The sequence below is a fragment of the Solanum dulcamara genome, chromosome 8 (genome assembly GCF_947179165.1).
Source record: "Solanum dulcamara chromosome 8, daSolDulc1.2, whole genome shotgun sequence".
Lineage (NCBI taxonomy): Eukaryota > Viridiplantae > Streptophyta > Magnoliopsida > Solanales > Solanaceae > Solanum > Solanum dulcamara.
In genome coordinates, this window is record NC_077244.1 from 75,650,443 (window position 1) to 75,673,797 (window position 23,355).

At 32.3% G+C, this 23,355-nt stretch overlaps 3 protein-coding genes across 4 annotated transcripts; 2 read left to right on the forward strand and 1 right to left on the reverse strand.

The window, feature by feature from the left end:
- The first annotated feature begins 43 nt into the window (after positions 1-43).
- LOC129900192 (bifunctional monodehydroascorbate reductase and carbonic anhydrase nectarin-3-like) lies at positions 44-2,949 on the forward strand. Its single transcript, XM_055975119.1, has 7 exons — positions 44-128; positions 214-422; positions 790-898; positions 1,685-1,788; positions 1,884-2,051; positions 2,167-2,220; positions 2,881-2,949. The coding sequence occupies exons 1-7, from the start codon at positions 44-46 to the stop codon at positions 2,947-2,949; spliced, it is 798 nt and encodes a 265-aa protein (XP_055831094.1).
- Positions 2,950-4,367: 1,418 nt separating this feature from the next.
- Positions 4,368-7,550, forward strand: LOC129900193 (bifunctional monodehydroascorbate reductase and carbonic anhydrase nectarin-3-like). The gene is made up of 8 exons (XM_055975120.1): positions 4,368-4,403; positions 4,964-5,114; positions 5,430-5,647; positions 5,721-5,827; positions 6,829-6,931; positions 7,056-7,223; positions 7,315-7,368; positions 7,464-7,550. Exons 1-8 carry the CDS (start codon positions 4,368-4,370, stop codon positions 7,548-7,550), a joined length of 924 nt encoding a protein of 307 aa, XP_055831095.1.
- Positions 7,551-15,159: 7,609 nt separating this feature from the next.
- Positions 15,160-20,057, reverse strand: LOC129899191 (nudix hydrolase 19, chloroplastic). Of its 2 annotated transcripts, XM_055974047.1 has the most exons (8): positions 19,361-20,057; positions 18,336-18,476; positions 18,058-18,162; positions 17,361-17,460; positions 16,520-16,612; positions 16,121-16,386; positions 15,838-15,883; positions 15,160-15,455 (listed from the first exon to the last, which is right to left on the reverse strand). In XM_055974047.1, exons 1-6 carry the CDS (start codon positions 19,949-19,951, stop codon positions 16,121-16,123), a joined length of 1,296 nt encoding a protein of 431 aa, XP_055830022.1. In that variant the 5' UTR covers positions 19,952-20,057; the 3' UTR covers positions 15,160-15,455; positions 15,838-15,883. The 2 variants fall into 2 exon arrangements, with proteins under 2 accessions (XP_055830022.1, XP_055830023.1); XM_055974048.1 differs by lacking the exon at positions 15,838-15,883.
- Positions 20,058-23,355: the final 3,298 nt, after the last annotated feature.

Sequence of the window (23,355 nt, forward strand, 5' to 3'; positions counted from 1 at the left end):
TGCTCATCAACTCACAAAATATTTCAACAGTTGAAGATATAATATGAATATGGCAACAATAATCAAAATCTTTTTCTTTTCTTTTCTTTTCCTTTCAAGTGCATTTCTTGCAAGACCTCAAGAAGTTGGTACGTTATAAAATATATTAATTCGACACATTTTTAGAGCGTGTTCACACTTTTAAGTTTCTTAATTATGTCTGGGTAATTGTAGATGATGCGAGTGATGAATTTAGTTATGATGAAAACGCGAAGAACGGACCAGCTAACTGGGGGAAAATCTGGAGGAACTGCAATGGAAATTTGCAGTCTCCAATTGATCTTGTTAACAAAAGGGTTGAAGTTGTATCAAATTTAGGAATTCTTCAAATATACTACAAACCATCCAATGCCACTCTCTTGAATAGAGGACATAATATGGTGGTACGTAAATAATTATAGTATAGTGTAATATATATTGTTATTTGTTATTTATTTATTTGTATTTATTTGTTATCTATTCGTTATTTGTTTGTTGTTTCTCTCATAAAGCTTTTAATTTCCTATTCTTATGTAACATTTTTTTTATGCATTTATGCTTTTACTGAGCCGAGGGGCTCCAGAAAACAGCCGTCCTACCTTGGTAGGAGTAAGGTCTGCGTACATTCTACCCTCCCCAGACCTCATGTTGTGGGATTTCACTGGGTTGTTGTTGTTGTTGTTGTTGTAATATATATTGTGGATAATATATTATCACTCATATTGAAATAAATTTTTAAGTTATGATTATATAATATATTAACAAATGCAGTTGAGATGGGATGGTGATGCAGGATACTTGAAGATAAATGAAACTCAATATCAACTCCAACAAGTTCATTGGCACACACCTTCCGAACATAGTATCGATGGAAAAAGGTGTATATATACTAGCTTAATTTATTTTATTAGAAATTTTTGAAACTATGATCTGAATGAAAATTAATGAGGGAGTCACTATGATATCATATATATTTTTTTATTAATTGTTTTTTAAAAAATTGGAGGGTGGGGGAAGGAAAAATGGGGAGAAGATAACAATTTGGGGAATCAAACCTATATTATCAGTTGAGATAATTATATTTTAATTGATAAAAGAAGATTAAGAAGAAAAAAGATTACTTTCTAATTTAATATTAGTAATAGTGATTTTAAAAGAAAAAAATTCTTTAAGAATAACATTTTATTAGGAAAAATGTGTTAAAAATGAAAAAAAAAACTAATATGTTTATTATGAAAAGGGCATTTTGACCCAAAAGTAATAACAAAGATATTTTTAGATTAAAATATTGACAACAAGGGTATTTTTGAATCAAAGTATTAATAGCAAGGATATTTTTATACTAGACTATTAACTAAAGTCATTTTTGTTTAATTTCACATAGTTTAATTGCATTTTGACCTTTTTCAGTATTAAAAATAAATAAACATGGGCAAAGAGCGAAAATTATCATTATTTTAGTCAACTCATTTGTACAATCTCAACCAAGTAAAAAAAATGTTAGTAATTTTTTTGAATCTCTCTTATTCAGACTAATAATTACATAAACCATATGTTATACACAATAATAATATAATATACAGTACTATCGGTGTCTTTAGTTAATATTTTCTTTTGTAACTTTTTTTGCTTCAATTCTTTATATTTGCATTATGAATTTGCAGAGTTGATATGGAGGCTCATTTGGTACATATGAGCAGTGACGGAAAAATTGCTGTCATTGGAATCCTCTACAAAATTGGATTATTGCCTGATAATCTCCTAACCATAGTAAACATAAATTAATTTATTTATGCTGTAGTGTTTAATCGATCAATCTCATTAATTTTTCAGATTCTTGATATTGTTTACTTGTCAAATCACAGCTAGAAGGGGGTTTAATAGCTCTTGCTGATAGAAAAGGCGCAGAAAGAGCCATTGGAATAATTGATCCAAATATCATAAAATTGGATGACAATATATATTACAGATATATTGGCTCCCTAACTACTCCACCTTGCACTGAAGGTGTTGTTTGGACTATTGATGGAAAGGTAATCAAATTTGCCTAAATTCATTATTATGATGAAAATTAAAAGTAATTAAGTATTCCCATTTTAAAATTTATTTTAATTATGTGATTTTTCTAATATTTTTTTAATTTCTTAGGTTAATAGTGTAACGGGAAGACAAATAAAACTGCTCCAAGATGCTGCTGTTCTCGTGAGTTGCTACCCCAAAATTATTTATTTGCTTTTTTTCAACTTTTTTTTCTTCTTCTTAAAAAGTCAGTTTGGTTATATATATTTTCAATGCATATCCAAACACAATTTTAATTTTTTTCGATACTATTTTTCAATTTAGCTTCAAAATGCTATTTTTTTAATCACATATATCATTCAATTTATGTCCAAGCGCCTATCAAAATTTTATAAAAGACCATTCAAACCCGAAAGAAAACTCTATTTAGCTTTTATTTTCAATTTGTGTGACTAGAATAGGGTGGTACTTCAATTAAAAAAATTGAAGAATCTACTTATAATTAACTTCTTCTAATTCAAAATAAGTGAATTTTTAACATTTTTTCTTAGTTTAAAATAAATGAACTTTTTACCCAAGAGGTCATCAATTATTTTTTTTCCCAAAGTTTTCCTACCCTTTAATAGTGTTTTCAACTATTTTTTTTAAATCTCAACGCTGACTAGTTCTACTTTTAAGAAAAAATTTACAAAATAAAAGGATAACATTATTAAATAACCTTTAACTAATGTAATTAAATAAATTTCTTACAAAATATGTCACGCCTTCAAAATTCACTTATTTTGAACTGAAGGAATTATAGAAAATATTTTTTTTGATTTTTTCTTCTCATGTTTATCTCAGGGATTTGAATTCAATGCTAGACCAATTCAGCTATTAAACGGACGTTCTATCAAATTCAACAAACTTTAATTGTTTCGTTGGTTGGCTACATAAACTTCGAATTTGTTGGTGGTTAGTTGGCTTGAATTTGTGTTGCAATTGTTCCAACATCCGATAAGGAAAATAATACAACATTACGTGTGTAGGCACATAGAATACGTCCCTAATTTATACTGTGTGAGTGCTTTATTCAGCCATTAGAAGTAATATAAGGCTATTTCTGCATAAATTCTTAAAGAATTTTCTATATAATAAATTTTTAATTTCTTTTTTTTTTAACTCTTAGCAACTTTTTATTCGAAGCAAAATATTATCTAATTAAACAACAAATTATAAATATTTGAAAAAATAGTGCTGCTACTTCACGAGGCAATATATATTCTATATTTGTGTATAATCAATGTAAAAGCCATACATGTGTTTCTAGTCCTTAGCTTCTTCAAAATTTTCAATTAGAAAAATCAGACGTTTTTGTTAATTAATTAAGCCGCTTTGTAAAAGTGTCCAATTTATTGATAAGGTTTTTCATTGGCCAATTTATATTACATATCAGCAACGAGTTGAGCTAAAATAAGCAATTTTTTTTTTAAAAAATACCAATGAATTGAACGAACAATATTTACTGGAATTAGTTGGTCACCCTACCTAAAATTCATATTTAATGAATATATGTAATAAACAATTGAAAATTTTACATCATGAAATTAACTTGAAAATTGGAAAAAGTTAAAAGAACTATAGAATTGTTGAAAAGTAATTAAGCCGTAATTTCTTGAACATAATTAGTAGCTTCCGCTTCCAGATTAATGTAATTCTTATTAATTACGTACTGATTAATTTAGTAATAAATTATTGAACCTGATGACTAATTTAGCCGTTAAAAGTTGAACATCATATTTTCTTTCTTGGACAGAAAAACAAGAATTTTATATTTCTCCAAAATTACTTACTATTAGAAGCAAAATAAATGAAAACGTTTCCTTTAAAATTGAAGCTTCAACTCACCACGCCAAAATGTCTTCTTCTTCTACTATTTTTTTCTTCTTTTTTTTTCCAAAAAGTGTCATGACAAAAAAAAAAAAAAATTATAAGCGGACCATGCTATTTTGTATAACTTCAGAATCATTGACGCACCTAATGACATAGTTGTAAAAGTTATATATTTACGTCTCATAAAGTATTTGTTGAGGTCTAATTTAGTCTATATTGGTAGCTAGCTAAGAAATTACATGGCAGACATAAAAATATTAGTTCTCTTACTGTGTTTTAATTTTGGTGAATATAATTATTTGATACATGTTGTTGATACGAGATAACATATATATATATCGTGTGACTTATGGAGTTAGTCTAAGTGCATACAAGCTGGCATTGATGCTACAATTAAAATTTTAATTTAAATTAATTAATGCATAGAATCTCAACCAGTAGGTCACAACATGTTCAAGATGTGGGAACAACCTCTTGCAAAATTGCACGATAAGGTTGCATACAATATAAACTATAACAAAAATAACTTTTAGCGGTAATAAATATACACATTAACAAAAAGTGCTAACGTTTTTACCGGCATTAGTAAATTCTCATTGGATCCAATATCTCTATAAGCTTTAGAGCCATTTACAAAGAGTGCTAAAATGTAATATTATTTTCCCTAAAAAATATATTTAGCGGCAATTAAGCTATTAATATTATCGTTCAAGATCATTTTTGATATAGTGAAATTCTTATAACCCGATCCTTTTTCAAACCCTAAATATAGCGAAAGCTTACGTATATCAAGCTTCCCTTTTAATCTAAACAAGCAAAAACTCAAGATAAGAAATTCAAAAAAAGTCCTCGGTCGGTCTTTTTTTATTTATTATATACAGTATATACAATTAATTAATACTATCCAGAAAGTACGTAGCTAGGATGCTTTGATTAGCCACCTGAATTAAATTCAGAAAATTCTCATGACTACAAGTTTAGTCAAAAGCAACTTCTTTTTGGTCACCTTCACCTTCACATTACCATAACCTCCTCTATATAATGGTTTCATTAGTTTGCTCATCAATATTTAAAAGAACATTTCATCAACACAGTTAAAGATATACTATTATTATTATTGAATATGTCAACAACCACCAAAATCTTGTATTTCATTTCTTTTCTTTTCTTTTCAACTGCATTTCTTGCAAGATCTGCAGAAGTTGGTACGTAAGTTAAAAAGAGTATATGAAATAGATCAATTAAGCTCCAGTGTCTTGCATGCATGTTTGATTCTAGCGTGCGTGCGTATGTATTATGGTCTTTTTGTTTCAAACTTAACTTATATACACAGACAATATACATATATGTTACCCGATATAATAACGTGTTATATATACATATATAATCCGTTGTGACAACCTACAGCTTTATTTTCCATGTTACATGAATATCTAATTAATTCGACTTCGATCATATGAATCGTTTATTCTGTCATTGTATAGAGTTCTTATTTTCTCGTATGTTTTAATTAATTGCAGATGATGAGAGTGAATTTAGTTACGACAAAAAAAGCGAAAATGGACCAGCTAACTGGGGTAAGATTCATCCAGAATGGAGGACATGCAACACTGGGAAATTGCAGTCACCAATTGATCTTCTTAACAAAAGGGTTAAAGTTGTATCTCATTTGGGAACACTTCGTAAATACTACAAACCATCCAATGCTACTCTCTTGAACAGAGGCCATGATATGATGGTAATTTAATTTATATTGTGGATCACTACTTAATTCTCATAAAATTTTAATGAGATTAATTTAATAAATGCAGTTGAGATGGGAAGGTGGTGCAGGATACTTGAAGATAAATGGAACTCAATATCAACTCAAACAATGTCATTGGCATACACCTTCTGAACACACCATCAATGGAAAAAGGTACTCCATGCCATACATATATACCATTAAAATTAATACCCTGACGCATGCAGGCATCATCTGAACCCTTTTAGTGAAAATTTTGATTCCGCCACTATAAATTGGTCCTCAATTTTCATTTTATATGACACATTATAAATTTCTTTTAATATGTTTCAGAAAAAATAATGACATTTTTTTCATATTTAAAAATTCATTAATTTAAAACTTCTCATTTTACACGTATGTTTAATGATATCGTGTTCTTATAGCTCTAAAAATATTATCAAATATTTTATACGACGAGTTCTAAAGATATTTCTGATATGTACCAAAAGATTTCCTTTTTTCCCTTAAATTATGTTCTCCATGTTAAACAAAAAATTCCCCAGTATTCCTGGGAGTGTTGTATTTCATTCCATAAAAGGTTCAGAGTACAACACAAAGGATATAGTCTATCCGGCAAAAACTTGAGCTATTAGCAAAGAAAAACTTATTGCTCAATTTCCTACTTTCAATCAATTAGCGTAGCTAATATAAAAGTTTGCTTTGTCAAATTTCGATCTGATATTTGGGATCTGTCTCTTATTAATGAGGAAATATCCCTTTGCACCATTAGGCATTTGTTGAAACGATAGATATGTGTTGCTCGCCTGAGAGTTCATTGCCTTTTTTGCCAGCCAATCTGCAAGTTATTGACTTCTGTGTAGCAATGAGTGAACCTGACTGTGGCTTGTCTAAGTAGTATAAAAGTGTCTTCGATAACCTTATTTAATTTGAAACTGCTAGCTTTTCCATCTTTGAGCATTGCTATGATTAGCAAAGAGTCCAGTTCGATGTTGAGGTTACTGTAACCGTTCTGAATGCACCATTTTTGCAACCATACCATGCTGCCTTTGCCTCTGTTAAACATCGTTGTATAAATTGAAATGATATATTATATAAATAGTTGAGCCAATCTATTTTATTTTTCTTTATTCTTTGCATGAAAAAATTCATATGCATCTACAAATTAAATGCAGGTTTAATTTGGAGGCTCATTTGGTACATGAAAGCAATGATGGAAAGACTGCTGTTATTGGAATCTTCTACAAGATTGGACGGCCTGATCCCTTCTTATCTATGGTAATTAAACGTGAATTTATTTATATATATCGTACCGACTTAAGTTATATCTACCTACAGTACATAATAAAATTAACTTTTATATTATCAGTGTAATTTAATTTGCAATTACTTCATATCACAGATAGAGAAGGATTTAAAAGCGCTTGCTAATACAAAAGGTGTAGAGAGAGGCATTGGAAGAATTAATCCAAATCAAATAAAAATGAATGGAAAAAAATATTATAGGTATATTGGCTCCTTAACAGTACCACCTTGCACTGAAGATGTTGTCTGGACTATGGATAGAAAGGTAATTAAATTTAACCCACTCAATATTTTGAAAATTAAATTTAAGTTTTTCCATTTTGAAATTAGTTTTAATTATTTATTGAATTTCCCAGGTGAAAACTGTGACCAAAAGACAAATGAAATTGGTCAAAGATGCTGTTCATGATGTGAGTTCCTACTTGCTATACCCCAAATTAAAATTTTAGTAACTAAGATTAATTTTCTTACCTAATTATATCTTGTCTTGTTTTGTTAATGACAGGAATCTGAAAGCAATGCTAGACCAGCTCAGCCACTAAACAAACGTCCTATCAAATTATACAAACCAGAAGAAATAGAAATGAATTGATTCTTTAGTTCTCCATTATAATTGCATATGTACTATATATAATACTCTACTATAGTACAGGATATTAATTAATAATTATCTTCAGAACTAGGGTCAGTTATAAATTGAGTTATGTCAGATTATTGTATTAATACATTCGTTATTGTATTATTGAATTCATTGTATCATCATATATATATTTTTTATAGTAATAAATGCCAGTTTCTGGAAAATTTGTTTTAGTACTTTAGTGACGAAGAATACAATTTGTTGTTGTGTCAGTAGTAGTAGGGCTGTACAGGACAAACCGATAAACCGCACCAAACCGACAAATCAAACCAAACCAAACCGGAAAAAAAACCCGACTAGTGGTTTGGTTTGACTTGGTTTAGTGTTTGAAAAAAAACCCGACCATTATAGGGTTGGTTTGGTTTTAACTAAAAAAAGTCAAACCGAACCCAAACCGACCCGATTATAGATATACTATTTTTAAATTATGTTATACATAAAAATATTTATTAAAATGTAATTTATAAATATTTTTAAATTTTTTTTCATAATTTTTGTTTTCTTTCTTACATTTAGATTTGGACTTGAGTAGCCCATCTAAATAATATACAAAAAAAACTTATCTTATAAAGTTATATTATAAAATTAAAACTTCAAACAGTGTTGTGCCTCCATCTTATATGTTGATATTTTGTACTAGAACTCTTTTTAAGAAGCACTGCTCTGTGCTTTTTATTAGATACTATGAGAAACCCGAAAAAAACCAAAAAATCCAAGAAACCCGAAAAATCCAAAAAAACCCGAAAAACTCGAGAAAAATTGATATCGAAAAACCCGACTTTTATTGGTTTGGTTTGGTTTATAGATTTAATAACCCGACACAAATGGTTTGGTTTGGTTTATAAAAAATCTGAACCAACCCGGTCCATGTACACCCCTAAGTAGTAGTATGCTAAAGGCCTAAATCCATGGTCAACAACTTGGAAATCACAAAGAGGAAATTTCAATGGAAAACTTACATAAATATTATTTATAATAATAATATTTTCTTTTTCGATGAACACTTATAATATATTTATAATATAATTTTAATAAATATTATAGAAAAAAATTATAAAACACATGTAATACAAGTTTTATTGATGGATAATATATTTATCACACGCTTAAACTCACTTATAATATATTGTATCAATTTCTTACCAAACAAGCATAGTATATTTTAAAACACCTATAATACATTTAAATTGTATTCATAATTCACTTTTAATACAAATACAGATTTATCATAATATTGCTATGAATGATAATAAATAAAAAATATTGCTAAAATCAATAATTATTTATTAAAAAGTACTCATCCAAGTAATTTTTCCAATTTCAAACTTCATCCCATTTTTTTTTATGATCAGGGAACGATATCCTAATACACCCTTTGTTCCATTTTAGTTGTTACCTAAGCTCAGAATAAATTGTTCCAAAAATAATTGTCACATTAGAATTTACTAAAGTTGATAATTTGTTTTCATCTATATTTGTTAAGACATAGTTTTCTATTTTTTTAATACTGCTCAATTCTCAAAAAATATTTACAATTAATAAATACAAATATCTTAATAAATTATAGGCATAATACATAATTATGTCATTTTAACTTGACCTCATTTCACATTTATGTCCTTCAACTTTGGATGTACACAAGTAGACACTTAAACTTGTATAAAATTGAACAAGTAGATACACGTGCCCTACGTGACACAATACGTGTAAGATGTCACGTAGGACACAAATTTGGCATGTAAGATGCCACGCAGGACAAATGTGTCTATTTGTTCAAGTTTTGGATAGTTAAAGTGCCTACTTGTGCACTAGTAAAGTTAGAGGTCATAATTGTCAACTGAAATCAAGTTAAGGGTCATATTTATGTATTATGCTTAAATTATACTTTTTGAGTATTTATTATTTTTCTTAGGACATAAAAAAAATCTAAAGAGACAGTAAATATATAGATGATTAAAGTTCAACTTTCTCCCTAGTTCCATGTGCCAAAAATCCTTAATTCCTCTATGCGATTTCTGTTAAAAGCTAACATTTTCAAATATCATTCTTGACTTTAAAAACAAAAATTACTTTCAAATATTCATATTTTTTATGGACTAACGCCTCCAATCTTGTGTTTTTTTTGGATTAGAGTTGCAAATTTCACATGCGTCTCTAGAAAAAAAAAAGATGTAGAAATAACAGTTTCACATGGTTGTACATAGTTAGTTATTAAGCATGACTTGTACATCAGTTAGTTACAATAGTTTGTTAGAGGTTAGTTAAGCTAGTTTGTTATTGGTTATTGTAATTAGCAATAATTAGTTAGGAACTTGTATAAATATCAAAACTAACACCAATGAATGAAAGACAGTTCATTCTACATTTCAGATTCATCTCTTTATTCTTTTCTCTTCTCTTTAACTCTTCTTCATGAATTTTCTCCATTGTTGACAGAGGAGTAACACATTGCAGCTGGGCAATTACTTTCAACATGGTATCAGAGCAAGGTATTCGATATGAAGCCTAACCTTTCCAGTTAACACATTGGAGCGATCACACCGGAAGAAGACTGAAAATTCGACTGCCAATTGATGAATCGAGATTGAAATTCGTCTTGAATTTATCACTTTCAATTTTTTTGTTTAATCATTTCCAGTTTTCATTTTCCAAAAGGAGTTTGAAAGATGGTACATGCATCAGATCCATCATATTTCGTAGCTCAGTCTCCGTCAAATTTGAGTTCTACACAATTCTAGAAGTTCATCGATATTCATCCTAGAAGTCCTCTGTATCTTCATCCATCAGATACTCCAGTTAGCATTCTGATTTCTCAACAATTAACTAGCATAGAAAACTACACAGGTTAGAGTAATTCAATGAGAGTTGCACTGTTAGCTAAGAATAAGATATCTTTCGTTTATGGTACTTGTCGAAAGTATCAGTATAAGGGGGTTTTAGAGCATGAATAGAAAAGGTGTAATGCTTTCGTCTTATCATAGATTACCAATTTTATTTCAAAAAAGTTAGCAAATGGTCTTATGTTTTCATCTAATGCTCATAATGTTTGGAAGGATTTGAAAGAACATTTTAATAAAAAAAATCTCACTAGGATCTATCAGTTACATAGGGAAATATGTACTATGAGTCAAGGAACTCTCACAGTTTCTAAGTATTATTCTAGGTTGAGAAATCTTTGGGATGAACATATCTCACTGGTTCCTTTGCCAGCTTGTGAATGTGAAAAGTATAGAGAGTATGCATATCACATGGAAAAACAAAAACTTATACAGTTTTTGATGTGACTAAATGAGACATTTGCACATTCCAAAAGTTATATTCTGATGACAGTTCCTAGTCCTAATTTGAACCAAGCCTATAATATGATCATGCAAGATGAGAGCACTAGTATCTACACAATATAAAAAGTTCAAAAAATTAAATGATTTTTGTATTGTGAGCATTGTCACATGAGAAATCGTACAACCAAGTTCTGCTATAAACTTGTAGAGTATCCATCTTATCACAAGTATGGAAAGAAGAATAAGACAGATAGAAATGATAGAAGGCCACATTATGGAGATGACAGACAGAAATCTAGAGGGGATAGATCACAAAGGTTTTATGAAAACAGAAAACAACAGACACACAATGCACAATACACCGATGATTTTGAAACTGTAATAAAAGACAACAAAGCCACAATCACACCATTTTGAAAACTGAAAATAGCTCTTCCACATCAATATTTATGCTTTTTTTCACACCTGATCAGTACAATCACATCATGAAGATGATAGACAATGAAACTGCACCAAATGAGAACATAGCCAACATGGCAGGTATATTTCAAGACTATACATCTACTGATTGTCTTCAGCCAAAGTATTTTTCTGTAGGTCGAAACAATTCTCATTGGGTGGTCGACACTGGAGCTACCAATCACATGGTTTATAATCTTGAATCTTTGCTTAATTCATCATCTGCACCATCTCATTCAAATCAAGTCTATCTACCAAATGATCAAACAACTGAAGTGACGCAAATAGGGACAGAAGCACTTTTTGATAATTGTGTTCTCCACAATGTCCTTCATATGCCTCATTTTGAATATAACCTTTTATCCATTTCTAAACTTATCAAAGAACTTCAATGTTGTGTTTTTTTATCCTTATTTTTGTCTCTTTCAGGACCTTTACACTAGCAAGGGGAAGGGGATTGGTAAAGAAAATGAAGGACTCTATCTACTTTCAACTACCAAAATTTCATCACCTACCAAAGCTCTCAGTCAATCTTCATATTGCTCATCTTCTACTCCAGCTACACAATAATATTTCACCATCTCCCTGGCTGATTTTTCACTTTGACATCTCAGACTTGGACATGCCCCTACTTCTATACTTCAGAAGATTCAGTCCATTACATCTTTCATTCAGAATAAAGAGTTTAGCTTCTGCCCCACATGTCCTCTTGCTAGACAAATTAGATTTCCTTTTCCTACTAGTACTATCAAATCTGTTTTACCTTTTGAACTTCTTCACATGGATGTTTAGGGCCCTTATAAGCAATGTACTTACAATGGCTATAGATATTTTCTAACAATTGTTGATGATCATTTACGAATGACTTGAATTTACTTGCTGAGATTAAAGAGTGATGTTATTGTACGCATTACTTTCTTTCTTAATCTCATTAAAAATCAATTCTCAGGGCATGTTAAAACTGTTAGATCAGACAATGGTCTGAAGTTTTTTAATGCTCAATATCATAGTCTTTTTACTTCTCTTGGCATTATACTTCAAAGTTCATATGTCCACACTCCTAAGAAAAATGGGGTTGCTGAGAGAAAACACGAAAACCTTCTTGAGATGGCAACAACTCTTAGATTTCAGGCTCATGTACCTTTGAAATTTTGGGGTGAATGTGTTCTTACAACAACTTTTATCATTAATAGACTACCCTCTGTCACTTTGTCCAACAAATCACCCTATGAACTTTTCTATGGTCATCAACCTAATCTAGAACATATTAAAGTTTTTGGCTGTTTATGCTATGCTACTAAGTCTGCCTTTCATGAAATTTTTTCTTCTAAAGCTATTCCTTCCATCTTTATGGGATATTCAGATACCCAAAAGGGATACAAACTTTACAATATATCTACTGCCACATTCTTTGTGAGCAGGGATGTCATTTTTAAAGAACATACTTTTCCTTTCAAACACCCCAAACATACATTTCTGGCACCCTCTCATACATCTACTTTTCCATCTCATTCAGCATTTCCTCATCCTTTAAATGAGTCTTTGCCATCCTCTTCTTCTCCACCTGGTCATCCACCTATCTCAAACATAAGTCTTATACCAGATATTACTCATGCACCTGCACATATTTCAGACACCAGTCCTTCTCCAACTATTACACATCTTCCCTCCTCATCTCTATCTACCTCTCCTCTTATTCAGCACTCTACTCCTTCTCCTTGGAGGAAATCCTCTAGAGTCACTAAGCCACTTATATGGCATACTGATTACATCACCAAACTTACTACTCATCATTCTATATCCAACTGTCTTTCTTACTTTCATATCTTTCCTTCCTACAAAGCCTATATCACAGCATTTTCTTCCTCTATCTCAGAACCCACTACGTACTCTCAGGCTGCCCAAGATAAGTAGTGGATCCAAGCTATGGACCAAGAGATTACAGCTCTCACAGACAATCATACTTGGGAGGTTGTGGATCTTCTTGCAGATAAAACTCCTATTGGTTGCAAATGAGTTTACAAAGTGAAGTATAAAGCTGATGGCTCCATTGAAAGGTACAAAGAAAGGCTAGTTGCCAAAGGCTTCACCCAATAGGAAGGTTTGGATTACCATGATACCTTTTCTCAAGTTGTTAAAATGGTCATTGTCAGGACAATGATTTCTATAGTTGCTCAATCTTATTAGCCATTATTTCAAATGGATGTTTACAATGCCTTTCTCCAAGGTGATCTTATGGAGGAGGTTTATATATCTTTGCCACTAGGGTTTGTTATCCAGGGGGAGACCAAAGTGTGTAGGCTACTCAAATCCTTGTATGGTTTAAAATAAGCTAGCAGACAATGAAATTTGAAGCTTACTACAGTTCTTGTTCAGTTTGGTTTTACACAAAGCAACTGGATTACTCATTATTCACTAAAAGGAATAAAGGAGGAATTGTTATTATACTTTTGTATGTTGATGACCTATTGATTATAGGAAGTGAAAAAAATCTCATTCAGGAAGCCAAAGGGATTCTGAATCACAACTTCAAGATGAACGACCTAGGTGAACTAAGGTATTTTCTTGGGATAGAATTTGCAAAGTCATCAAAAGGAATTTTAATGAATTAAAGAAGATATGCATTGGAATTAATTTCAGAATGTGGTTTAGGGGGAGGAAAACCTACTGCTACACCTTTAGAACAAAATTAGAAACTGACTAGCTTAGAGTATGACAAAACTTTTGAAACCATTGACAATGATCCAGAACTGGAAGATAGAAGAATATATCAAAGACTTATAGGAAGATTATTACATTTAGCAACGACAAAACCAGATATTTCTTATGTAGTACAGCATCTGAGTCAATTTATACATGCACCTAAGAAATCACACTATGAAGTAGCTCTACATGTGGTTAAATATATCAAGAAGCAGCCTACACTTGGACTTCTAATGAGCAGCAGGAGTTCAAGAAAGGTCACTGCATTTTGTGATGTAGATTGGACATCTTGCTTCTTGTCTAGGAAGTCAGTAACAGGTTTTGAAATCAAGTATGGTGATTCTCTAATCTCATAGAAGTCAAAGAAACAAAGTACAGTATCAAGGAGCTCAGCAGAAGCTGAGTAAAGAAGCATGGTAACAACAGTGGCAAAATTGGAATGGTTACAAGGATTGTTCAAAAAGTTAGATGCAAGTGTGAAGTTGCCAATGGAGCTGCATTGTGATAATAAAGCAGCATTACAGATAGCCTCAAATCCTATATATCACGAGAGGACAAAACACATAGAGATTGACTGTCACTTCATTAGAGAGAGGTTGCAGGAAGGTCTGATCACAACAACATACATTGCTAGTAGAGAATATTTCAGCATCCAACTTGAGGGGAGTGTAGAAATAACAACTTCACATGGTTGTACATAGTTAGTTAGTCAAGCTTGACTTGTACATCAGTTAGTTACAATAGTTTGTTAGAGGTTAGTTAAGCTAGTTTGTTAGTTGGTTATTGTAATTAACAATAATTGATTAGGGACTTGTACAAATATCAAAACTAACACCAATATGCAAGGCAGTTCATTCTACATTTCAGATTCCTCTTTTTACTCTTTTCTCTTTTCTTCAACTCTTCTCCATGAATTTTCTCCATTGTTGATACAGGAGTAACACATTGCAGCTGGCAATTACTTTCAACAAAAGAAAATTACATCCTGTTTTGGTAAAAAATTTACTATCAGTAATATATTTGGTTGATATGGAATGAATCATATATTCTCATCGTGACTAAAATGATTACAAACTTCACAGAGTTGCAAAACTTGGAAACAAGTAGGGTCATCAACCTGATATAAGTACGTCTAATATTATATGAAAGGTGTTGTTTATACACAAATAAAAGCTAAAAAAAAAACTCAAATAAGGGCTATGTAGCGTAAATATCTCTATAACACAAAATTCAAATTACAAATAAAGTAGTCCTACGAACAATTGCTTAAAATGTATACTTGAACGTCTGCTATGTATACATGCATGTACGCATACACATGCCTTTTCACACTTGCCAGTAGCATTCATCTACAATGGCAATGGAGGTTCATTCCCTGTAAGATTAATTGTTCGTCTCATCGGAGGCTAGTGGCCTGCAAAAGGAAAAAAAATACATGTTGCATTCAATGACATGGAAATGAAGGTAGAATCAATCCTCTGTTTTTACAGGTCAACTATGTTTTCTCTAAGTTGAGGATTGTTACATATTTCAATCGAAGATATAAAATTCTACTGATGACATTCCATATGAATTCCCCAACCAAATCTTTCTTCATGAGTAGACTAAGGTCATTTTATCCTCTATCTTAGATTTGAAGCCTAAATTTATGCTTACATCTTGTCAGAACCAGAACAATCCAAGAAGAGCAAAGAAAATTAATATCAAACATTAGACTACTACTTGTTGCATCAATCATTTGAAAAGGAAGATACGAAAATACAACGAGATTTGACGATATGGAAGATCTTACTTACCTAAGAGGCTTTGAGAATAACATTGTTGATGTCAATTACTAAAGTCCTGTCATGCAGAAAGACATTCCCCATGTTAACCTTACCTCCGAAGTAGAAAAACTTCGTGAAAAGTGAACTTATTAATTTGAGCACATCAACACATTAGAGGAACTTACTACAGTAATAACATTGCAACAATTTCAGTAACTCGACTTCAACCAAGAGATTTGGTAATAGAAAGATGATACACACAACAAGATTAAATGACATGCAGCAGAAAACACTTCTATTAGTGAGCACCAACCTATAAATTTGAGAAAGAACTTGCAAGTTGTGCTTCAACCCCATTCACCCAAGAGGAAATGAGATGATTAGCAATTGCAAAGGGCCCCGGGATAAACATAGGAGCAAGTTCCCCGCTTTCCACATTGAAGTCGGAAGACAAGCTCTGTCCTCTTTCTACACCCTTGCACATTTGGTCCACTTTACTAGCGGCAGTCCTCTGTGCCTTCTTGTATTCCGCAATTGTGAGTGCCTTCTTCACATCTTCTCTGCTGTGCCATTTCGCATCTAGATCACAAGTTGATTCACCATCACAAAAAGAAAGAAAACGCCCATAATCAAAATATAAAGGTGGAATCCAAACATTATAAGTCAAAGGGCGTCAATCAAAAATCAACATAATTAAAGATCTTCAAGTTACCTTCTAATTCCTCCTTATCCACATTAATATCCAGTGATTTTGCATATCCAAAGAATCCTACCATAAGTTGGCACGGCATGCTGCTAGGTCCAACTGTAAAGGAATCATACAGTTAACTGATAATCATATAAGGTAAAAGAAATATGGCATGCAAGAAATACATATGAAATATTCAGTAAGAACTACCACTGAGGAAACGAAAACCTCTGGAGACCACTTCATGAAGCAACTGATTGGCGCACAATTAGATCAACAATGTTCAAAAGAAAAACGAAAGCTGATATGCATCACAATGTTTTTTTCTAACGATTGGTGGTAACAATTAGGAGCTACTCTGGTATTCATTCCCTGCATTGTTATTAAAAGGCATTGCTTTGTCGCTACGATGCGAAGCAATGGTTATTGCTTCATGGATGAAGTCATGCGCTTCAAAGATTGATTCATAAAGTTATCCAAAAGAAAATCTGGGTCGGTTCTTTGAATCTCAATAATGACATTTTCTTCTAATGGATGCTTATCATAAATTGTGTGATTCACTTGTTCTTTGAATCTCAATTTGAGGAGTTGGATTAATAACAGAATTTTCTTATATTGAATTATCATTAGTACTGAGTTCATGTATGTTTAGTAATTTAAATTTTTTGCATAAATTGTGTGATTCACTTCTCTCTTTCTGCTTCAAGTTCCATAGACCTTGTCACTTTTTGGCGCTTTTCCTTATTAAAAACACTAATTTACACAATTACCTAACATCATTAAAAATAAGCTAGGTGTATAAAATAAGAAGAACCAAAAGAATGGAATGGAGTAAATACCACAAATCTGTTTCCAAGAACATTACCAGGCCATGGCTGAGAACTATGGTAAACAACTTGTCCAACTTCAATACCGGTCTCCTCCCATGTTTCTCTTCTCACAGCCTCCTCCAAACTTTCCCCTGGCTACTATAAATTTAGATACTAATTAACATGTTTTATAAATAAATTGATCAAAAATCAATGCTCGCTAACTATACATCTATTAAAAAGGAAAAGGGGGACAACAAACCAACCAAAAAACAAAAAAGAGCTGAAGTACTATGCAGGAAATTGAAATACTCCCTCCGTTCCATATCATATGACACTATTTCCATTTTTTGTTTCAAAAAAATTAGTATTTTTCATGATAAGACAGTCAATTTGTAGACCAGAAGATACTAAGGTATTTTGGGCTATGTTATACATATTCAGCTTGTGGCAAACTCAACTCTTTTTCCCTTGAAATCCGTACACTGAGGAAGTAATAAAAATTGACCACTGGCTAAAAGGAAATAAGTCAAATAACTAATATACTGATGCAGGAATGAGGTTCTAGAGGCTAAAATCTCTTTTTCACCACGGACACCATCAATAGGGATCAAGACATCTGAATGCTATTTTTTTACTAAATTTGGCAATTGCATAAATGAGTAAGAAAAGCCATGCAGTAGCTCAGAAATGCATTGCATGCATAATTCTATTGCTCTAGGCCTTCCTCAAAATCAAAAGTACGCCACATACCTCCATGAAACCAGCTAGACAACTCCACATGCGAGGCACAAATCTCGACTGCCTACTTAATAGCACACGGTCATTCTCTTTGTCAATAACTAACATAATCACAACCTGTTGTGAGGGAAAGATACGCCAAAGAACATCAGGATCTCATGTAGCATTTTAGTATGCAAGCGCCATAAACTCTTCCACGAAACAAAGAAAAACAAGTAAACCAAAAAAGTGTCCATCCACAAGCAAAATATTAATCAGAGTGAACAAAAGAATCGATCTGATTGACATACTGGATCAACTCGAGGATAGTATTTCTTCTTGCATAACTCATTAGAGCACTGTTTTCGTCTCCCAGCATCAATCAAAATGTTCTTACCTCCACAAAATCCACAAAAACGTGATACTGTATGCCATTCTAGTAATGATCTGGCCTGATAAAATTCCAAAGCCAAAAAGTAAAACACTCAGTCAAATGTGGTCGCCACTTTTAGCATTAAAGTGTACTAACAACTAATATATGGATATGCTCAGTTCAGCATTGACAATGATGTGGCAAAAGCCCAAATTCATTTGCTTTGTATTAGAAAAAAACTTGATGCTGGTATTATCAGGACTCTTAGACACATCCACACTTTCTGAGGCAACCCTTAAAACACTCTAAATATAACCGAGGTATGCTTAAGATAATAAATTTTGAAATGCACATTTACAATGTAATGTTAACTGCATAACCAGGTTGCAATTGCATAACAAGAGATCCTCTGTTAAGCAGTTCTGGATAAAGATTATGTAAGATCACTTAAGTAGTATTCTAAACATACAACATTTTCTTGCCTGTAAGAATCTACATAACTAAAGATAGAACTTAAAAAAAAGATACTCACTCTGTTTCAATTTATTTGCCTTACTTTCCTTTTTAGTCTGTTTAAAAAATAATGTCTCTTTCCTTATTTGGCAACTCTTTAATTGTAACTTTTCACAAGATTAAAGTACATTTTGATACATTCTATCTTTAGTTTAAGACCGCAAGATTCAAAAGTTTCTTTATTTTCTTAAACTCCATACCAAGTCAAAATGAGACAAATAAATTGAAACGGAGGGAGTACATGGGTTCAAAGTACCAAATGGTAGTGGATAGTTTATGAAAACGATTCACTACATTAATATGCCTAGTTAATTCATATAGCTGGTGATAACAACACAGGCAATTAGAACATCTATAAGCAATCCAATTCGACAAGAAATGATAATTGTATCAATGTTATACAAGAATGGAGTTTTTGAAATTGAAAAATGAGAGGTGAAAAGCATATACATGACCAGCAATAGCAAGTTGACCCATGGCTGAAGCATTTTCCCAATCAGTGGCAACCATCAGAGTCCTGAGCTCAACAAAACAAAACTGCTTACCCCCCAATTCTTTTACCAATCCACTACCAGCCTCTGTCACATCAATACCCCAGTACACAACATAAACCCTATCACCTTCAGAATCAGAACCCAGATAAACCAAAGAATCTTCACTCAAATTAACCTCAGAATTCTCCAAGAAAGCCTTACAATCGCCAAAACTCAACCAAGCCAGGTGCCAATTCGGCTCATTCGAACCCCTGACTGAACCGGCCAATGGCCTACCCTTTCTGAAAGGCAAGATCTTGAAATTAGGAGAATGGGGTTCATGGGTATTTCCTAAAAGAAGGTCTTTAAGGGTCTTAAGAGCAGAGGCTGGTGAAAATGGATCAGTTGGTTTAGGGGTTCTTAGCTTAATGGGATTGCCTGCAAAGGCATGAGACCTGAAGAAATTGGTGGACATGGTGGAGAATGGTGGGGTTCTGAGAATTGGGATTTTGGAGAGGGAGACGAGATGGGTAGCAGCTGAATTTGTGAAGGAAAGCAAAAAGATCATTGCTTGAGCTCAACTACCATTGGTGTTATTTTCTGAAAGAGGAAGATTCAATTTTTGGTGAGTCGATGAGGCTGGTCTCTGAAATGATGAAACGTGGACATGTGTGTCCAGCGGCACGTTGTATTATAGTTAGCCACAATTTTCACTCTTCTCACACGGTGTACACTATTTTTTCTCCCTCTTTTTTCCGAAGGAAAATGTTAAGCTTTGAAATATATATTTTAAAAATATTTGTATATATCTAAAATAATATTACGAGGAGGATGAATAGGAGTACGGTGATAGAGTGTTGCATGTGGTGGAGTGGGGGTAGGGGAGAGATGGAATGTGGAGTGGGCGAAATAATATAGTGCTACTCACTCAACATGTACGATTTCAATGTGACGATCTTCCTGTTCATTTTCATAATGAAGTCAGATTTATATATGCAAGTGTGGCAAATCAATAAACTAGAAAACATGATCAATAGCTAATTAAATATGATTTCTACAAGGTGGGGGCGTGGAGTTAGGCCGGTAGGGGGTGAGTAGGAAGGTGTTTGACCTATAAGAAACTTTATCTAAATACTTTAAGATGATATTTTTATATTGTATACAGTCATAATATAAGAAAAATGTTATATTAGGCACTTAAAACTGATCCGACTTTTAATTCATTTTAGTTCAACCCAATCTATTTTAAAATATTCAATTTAAATGCAACACGCTGTTTATGAACCCTATTGGAGTGCAGGTCAGAATTGATTCCTTCTATCATCAAAATGGAAGCTCTACGAATTACGATATAGTGGTTCTTTTGCTCTAGTGTTAAGAGTTTGTTTAAATTTGCTTATAACTTAGGGCCTTAACTCATAATCGACCATGAAAAACTCAATTAGCCCATTTGATCTCACAACTTTCTAGGGTGATTCTGCAATTAAGTGATTGAAATCAAACCTTCTGGTTTAGATAAGGGACCTTTGAATCTATCAAGATGCTTGATATAACCTGCCTTCATTTAGTGTCTACACTCTACTTAATAATTCCTTCAATATGCCTTTGTCCAAAAATTTGTTGGCCCTCCCTTGTAAATACTTTAAAACTGTATCTTGTAGAAAAGTTATGGGCAATAAATTAAAACGTCCGAAAATAGCTACACAATGAGTCATTTTTCCAACCAGCCCAACATTTCCAAGCTTTAATTATTATTTTTATTTATATTAAATTACCCAACTAAACTAAAATAACTCCTTTTTTCTATTTATTATTATGATATATATGTAGTTTACTAACAAAAAAATAATGCTTTTTATATACATTTTGACAAGGGTTATCATGAATCAATTTGTGCTATATATTTAGTTAAAAGTCGCTCAACTTTTAGATGGAACAAATTGGATGAATCAAAACGGATCAAGTTAATAAATATTAACTTACCAAACTTGGACGATCGAGTTTAGTGGATCATATTAGGATAGCAGGTTATAGTGCAGTGTTGACTTGCTTAGGGTCGTTGGTGTTTGCCATTGTACTTTATCTAGTTGTAGTCAAGTTTTTTGTACTTATCATTTTTTAGTATTAGTATTGTTTTCAATAATCTATCATAGTATGTTGTTTATCATATTTCGATTATCACACTATTTTGTTGTTGTTTTTGATCTCTTCTGGTAACTTTGCACTGTTTCCTTGTTACCTCCTATATTTTCTTCACATTCTCCTTCTTTGTACCTGGATTTAGGGGTGCTTATCCTTAACGGTTTGACTTAACGGTTATCGGTTTTTAAAAGTACTAATCCGCTATCCAACCTATAAGATATCGGTTGGTTCGGTATCGAATTAGCAATTATCGGACGGTTATCGGGCGGTGTATCGATGGTATGATAATATGTAAAATTTCCGCCACTTATTTCAATTCGGCTTCTCAACAGGCATACACAATGTAAGTTAGGTAAGTAAATAATCAATATGTCATATGTGAACAGATTAACAACAAACCGCCGCTTAAACTTCACACTTTCACAATATATTCATATATAGCTACAAATAATAATATAATTAATAAAATATCATACTCTAGTCAGGTAAATTTGTGCAGCCCAACAATTCAAAGGGTATAACGAGGGGCAAAAAAATAGTACTAGTACATTACATATACAGTGGTTTGTGAATTGTGATCTCTCATTTGGGAGATTTCTGTACCAGGTGTGGACATCAATATTGGTTGAGAAGGGGAAGGGAAAGAGAAACATTTAAATATTGCCAATATGAAAAAATAAAATAAAAACACTAGTGTTTCAAATTAGTAGTAGCTTGTTTTCCTCCTTTTGAGGACATGATCAGACTCCTCCCTTGTGCTTGTAACTCTGAATTTTGGAATTGGTTGATTGCTTGCTGAAACATCGTCAACCTATCAAAATTTAGTGAAAGTTAATTACTTGAGGCTCCAACCCATTTGAATCCCCCAGTGAATTGATGAAAAAGGAAATAGGGGTTGGCTAGTTTTTGAATTGAATATGATGAGACTGAAATTATAAACCTTTTCTCAAAAATAGATGTTATTTGCAACTATAGAATATAAAAGACAAAAGCAAACATTGTGATAATAAGCAAATTTTGTGGATGTACTGCATGAAAGGAACTTCTGAAAACTAAGAAGCTCATCACTTACATACTTCTACATAGCGATGAAGTATTTTCTCGACTGCACTTTGATGCAAAGGCGGCAAGTCGGCAACTGCAAGTAGTAGGGCTGCTGCCTGCTTCTCTTATTTAGGTTTAGATAAAAATTAGGGATTTAGGATATATAGACATAGTTGCTGACTTGTAGTTGTTGGGCCTGGGCTTGTACTCTAAATGGCCAAATGGCTTTGTACAAATTATAATTATCAATATCATACATATTTTAACTAAATGGGCTTAGTACAAATTATAATTATCAATATCATACATATTTTATATGTTTATGGATAAAAATATATTAAAATATAATAAATTCTTAACGGATTAACGGTTTATCCAATAACAAAATTGAGTAATCCGTCCCCCACACCGATAAGCCGTTAATTATAAAATTTAAATTCATTCCCCACCCGCTAATCCGATAACCCAATACCAATAAGCCAATAAGCCAATTTTGCGGTTGGGTTATCGGTAGCGGTCGGTTTTGAACAGCCCTACCTGGATTTGCCACACTTGAGCCGAGGATCTTTCAGAAACAAACTCTTTATCTCCACGAGGTAGTAATAAGGTATGCGTACATTCTAGTCCCCTAGACCCCACTTGTGGGATTTTATTGGGTATGTTGTTGTTGATTCACTTATTATGTCCATCACACATTCTATATATAGTGCCTCATTCAACAATGATGTTCTCATATGTAAATCAAGTATAGGGCGGTATTATAACTTCAATTATATGCATTGCCAT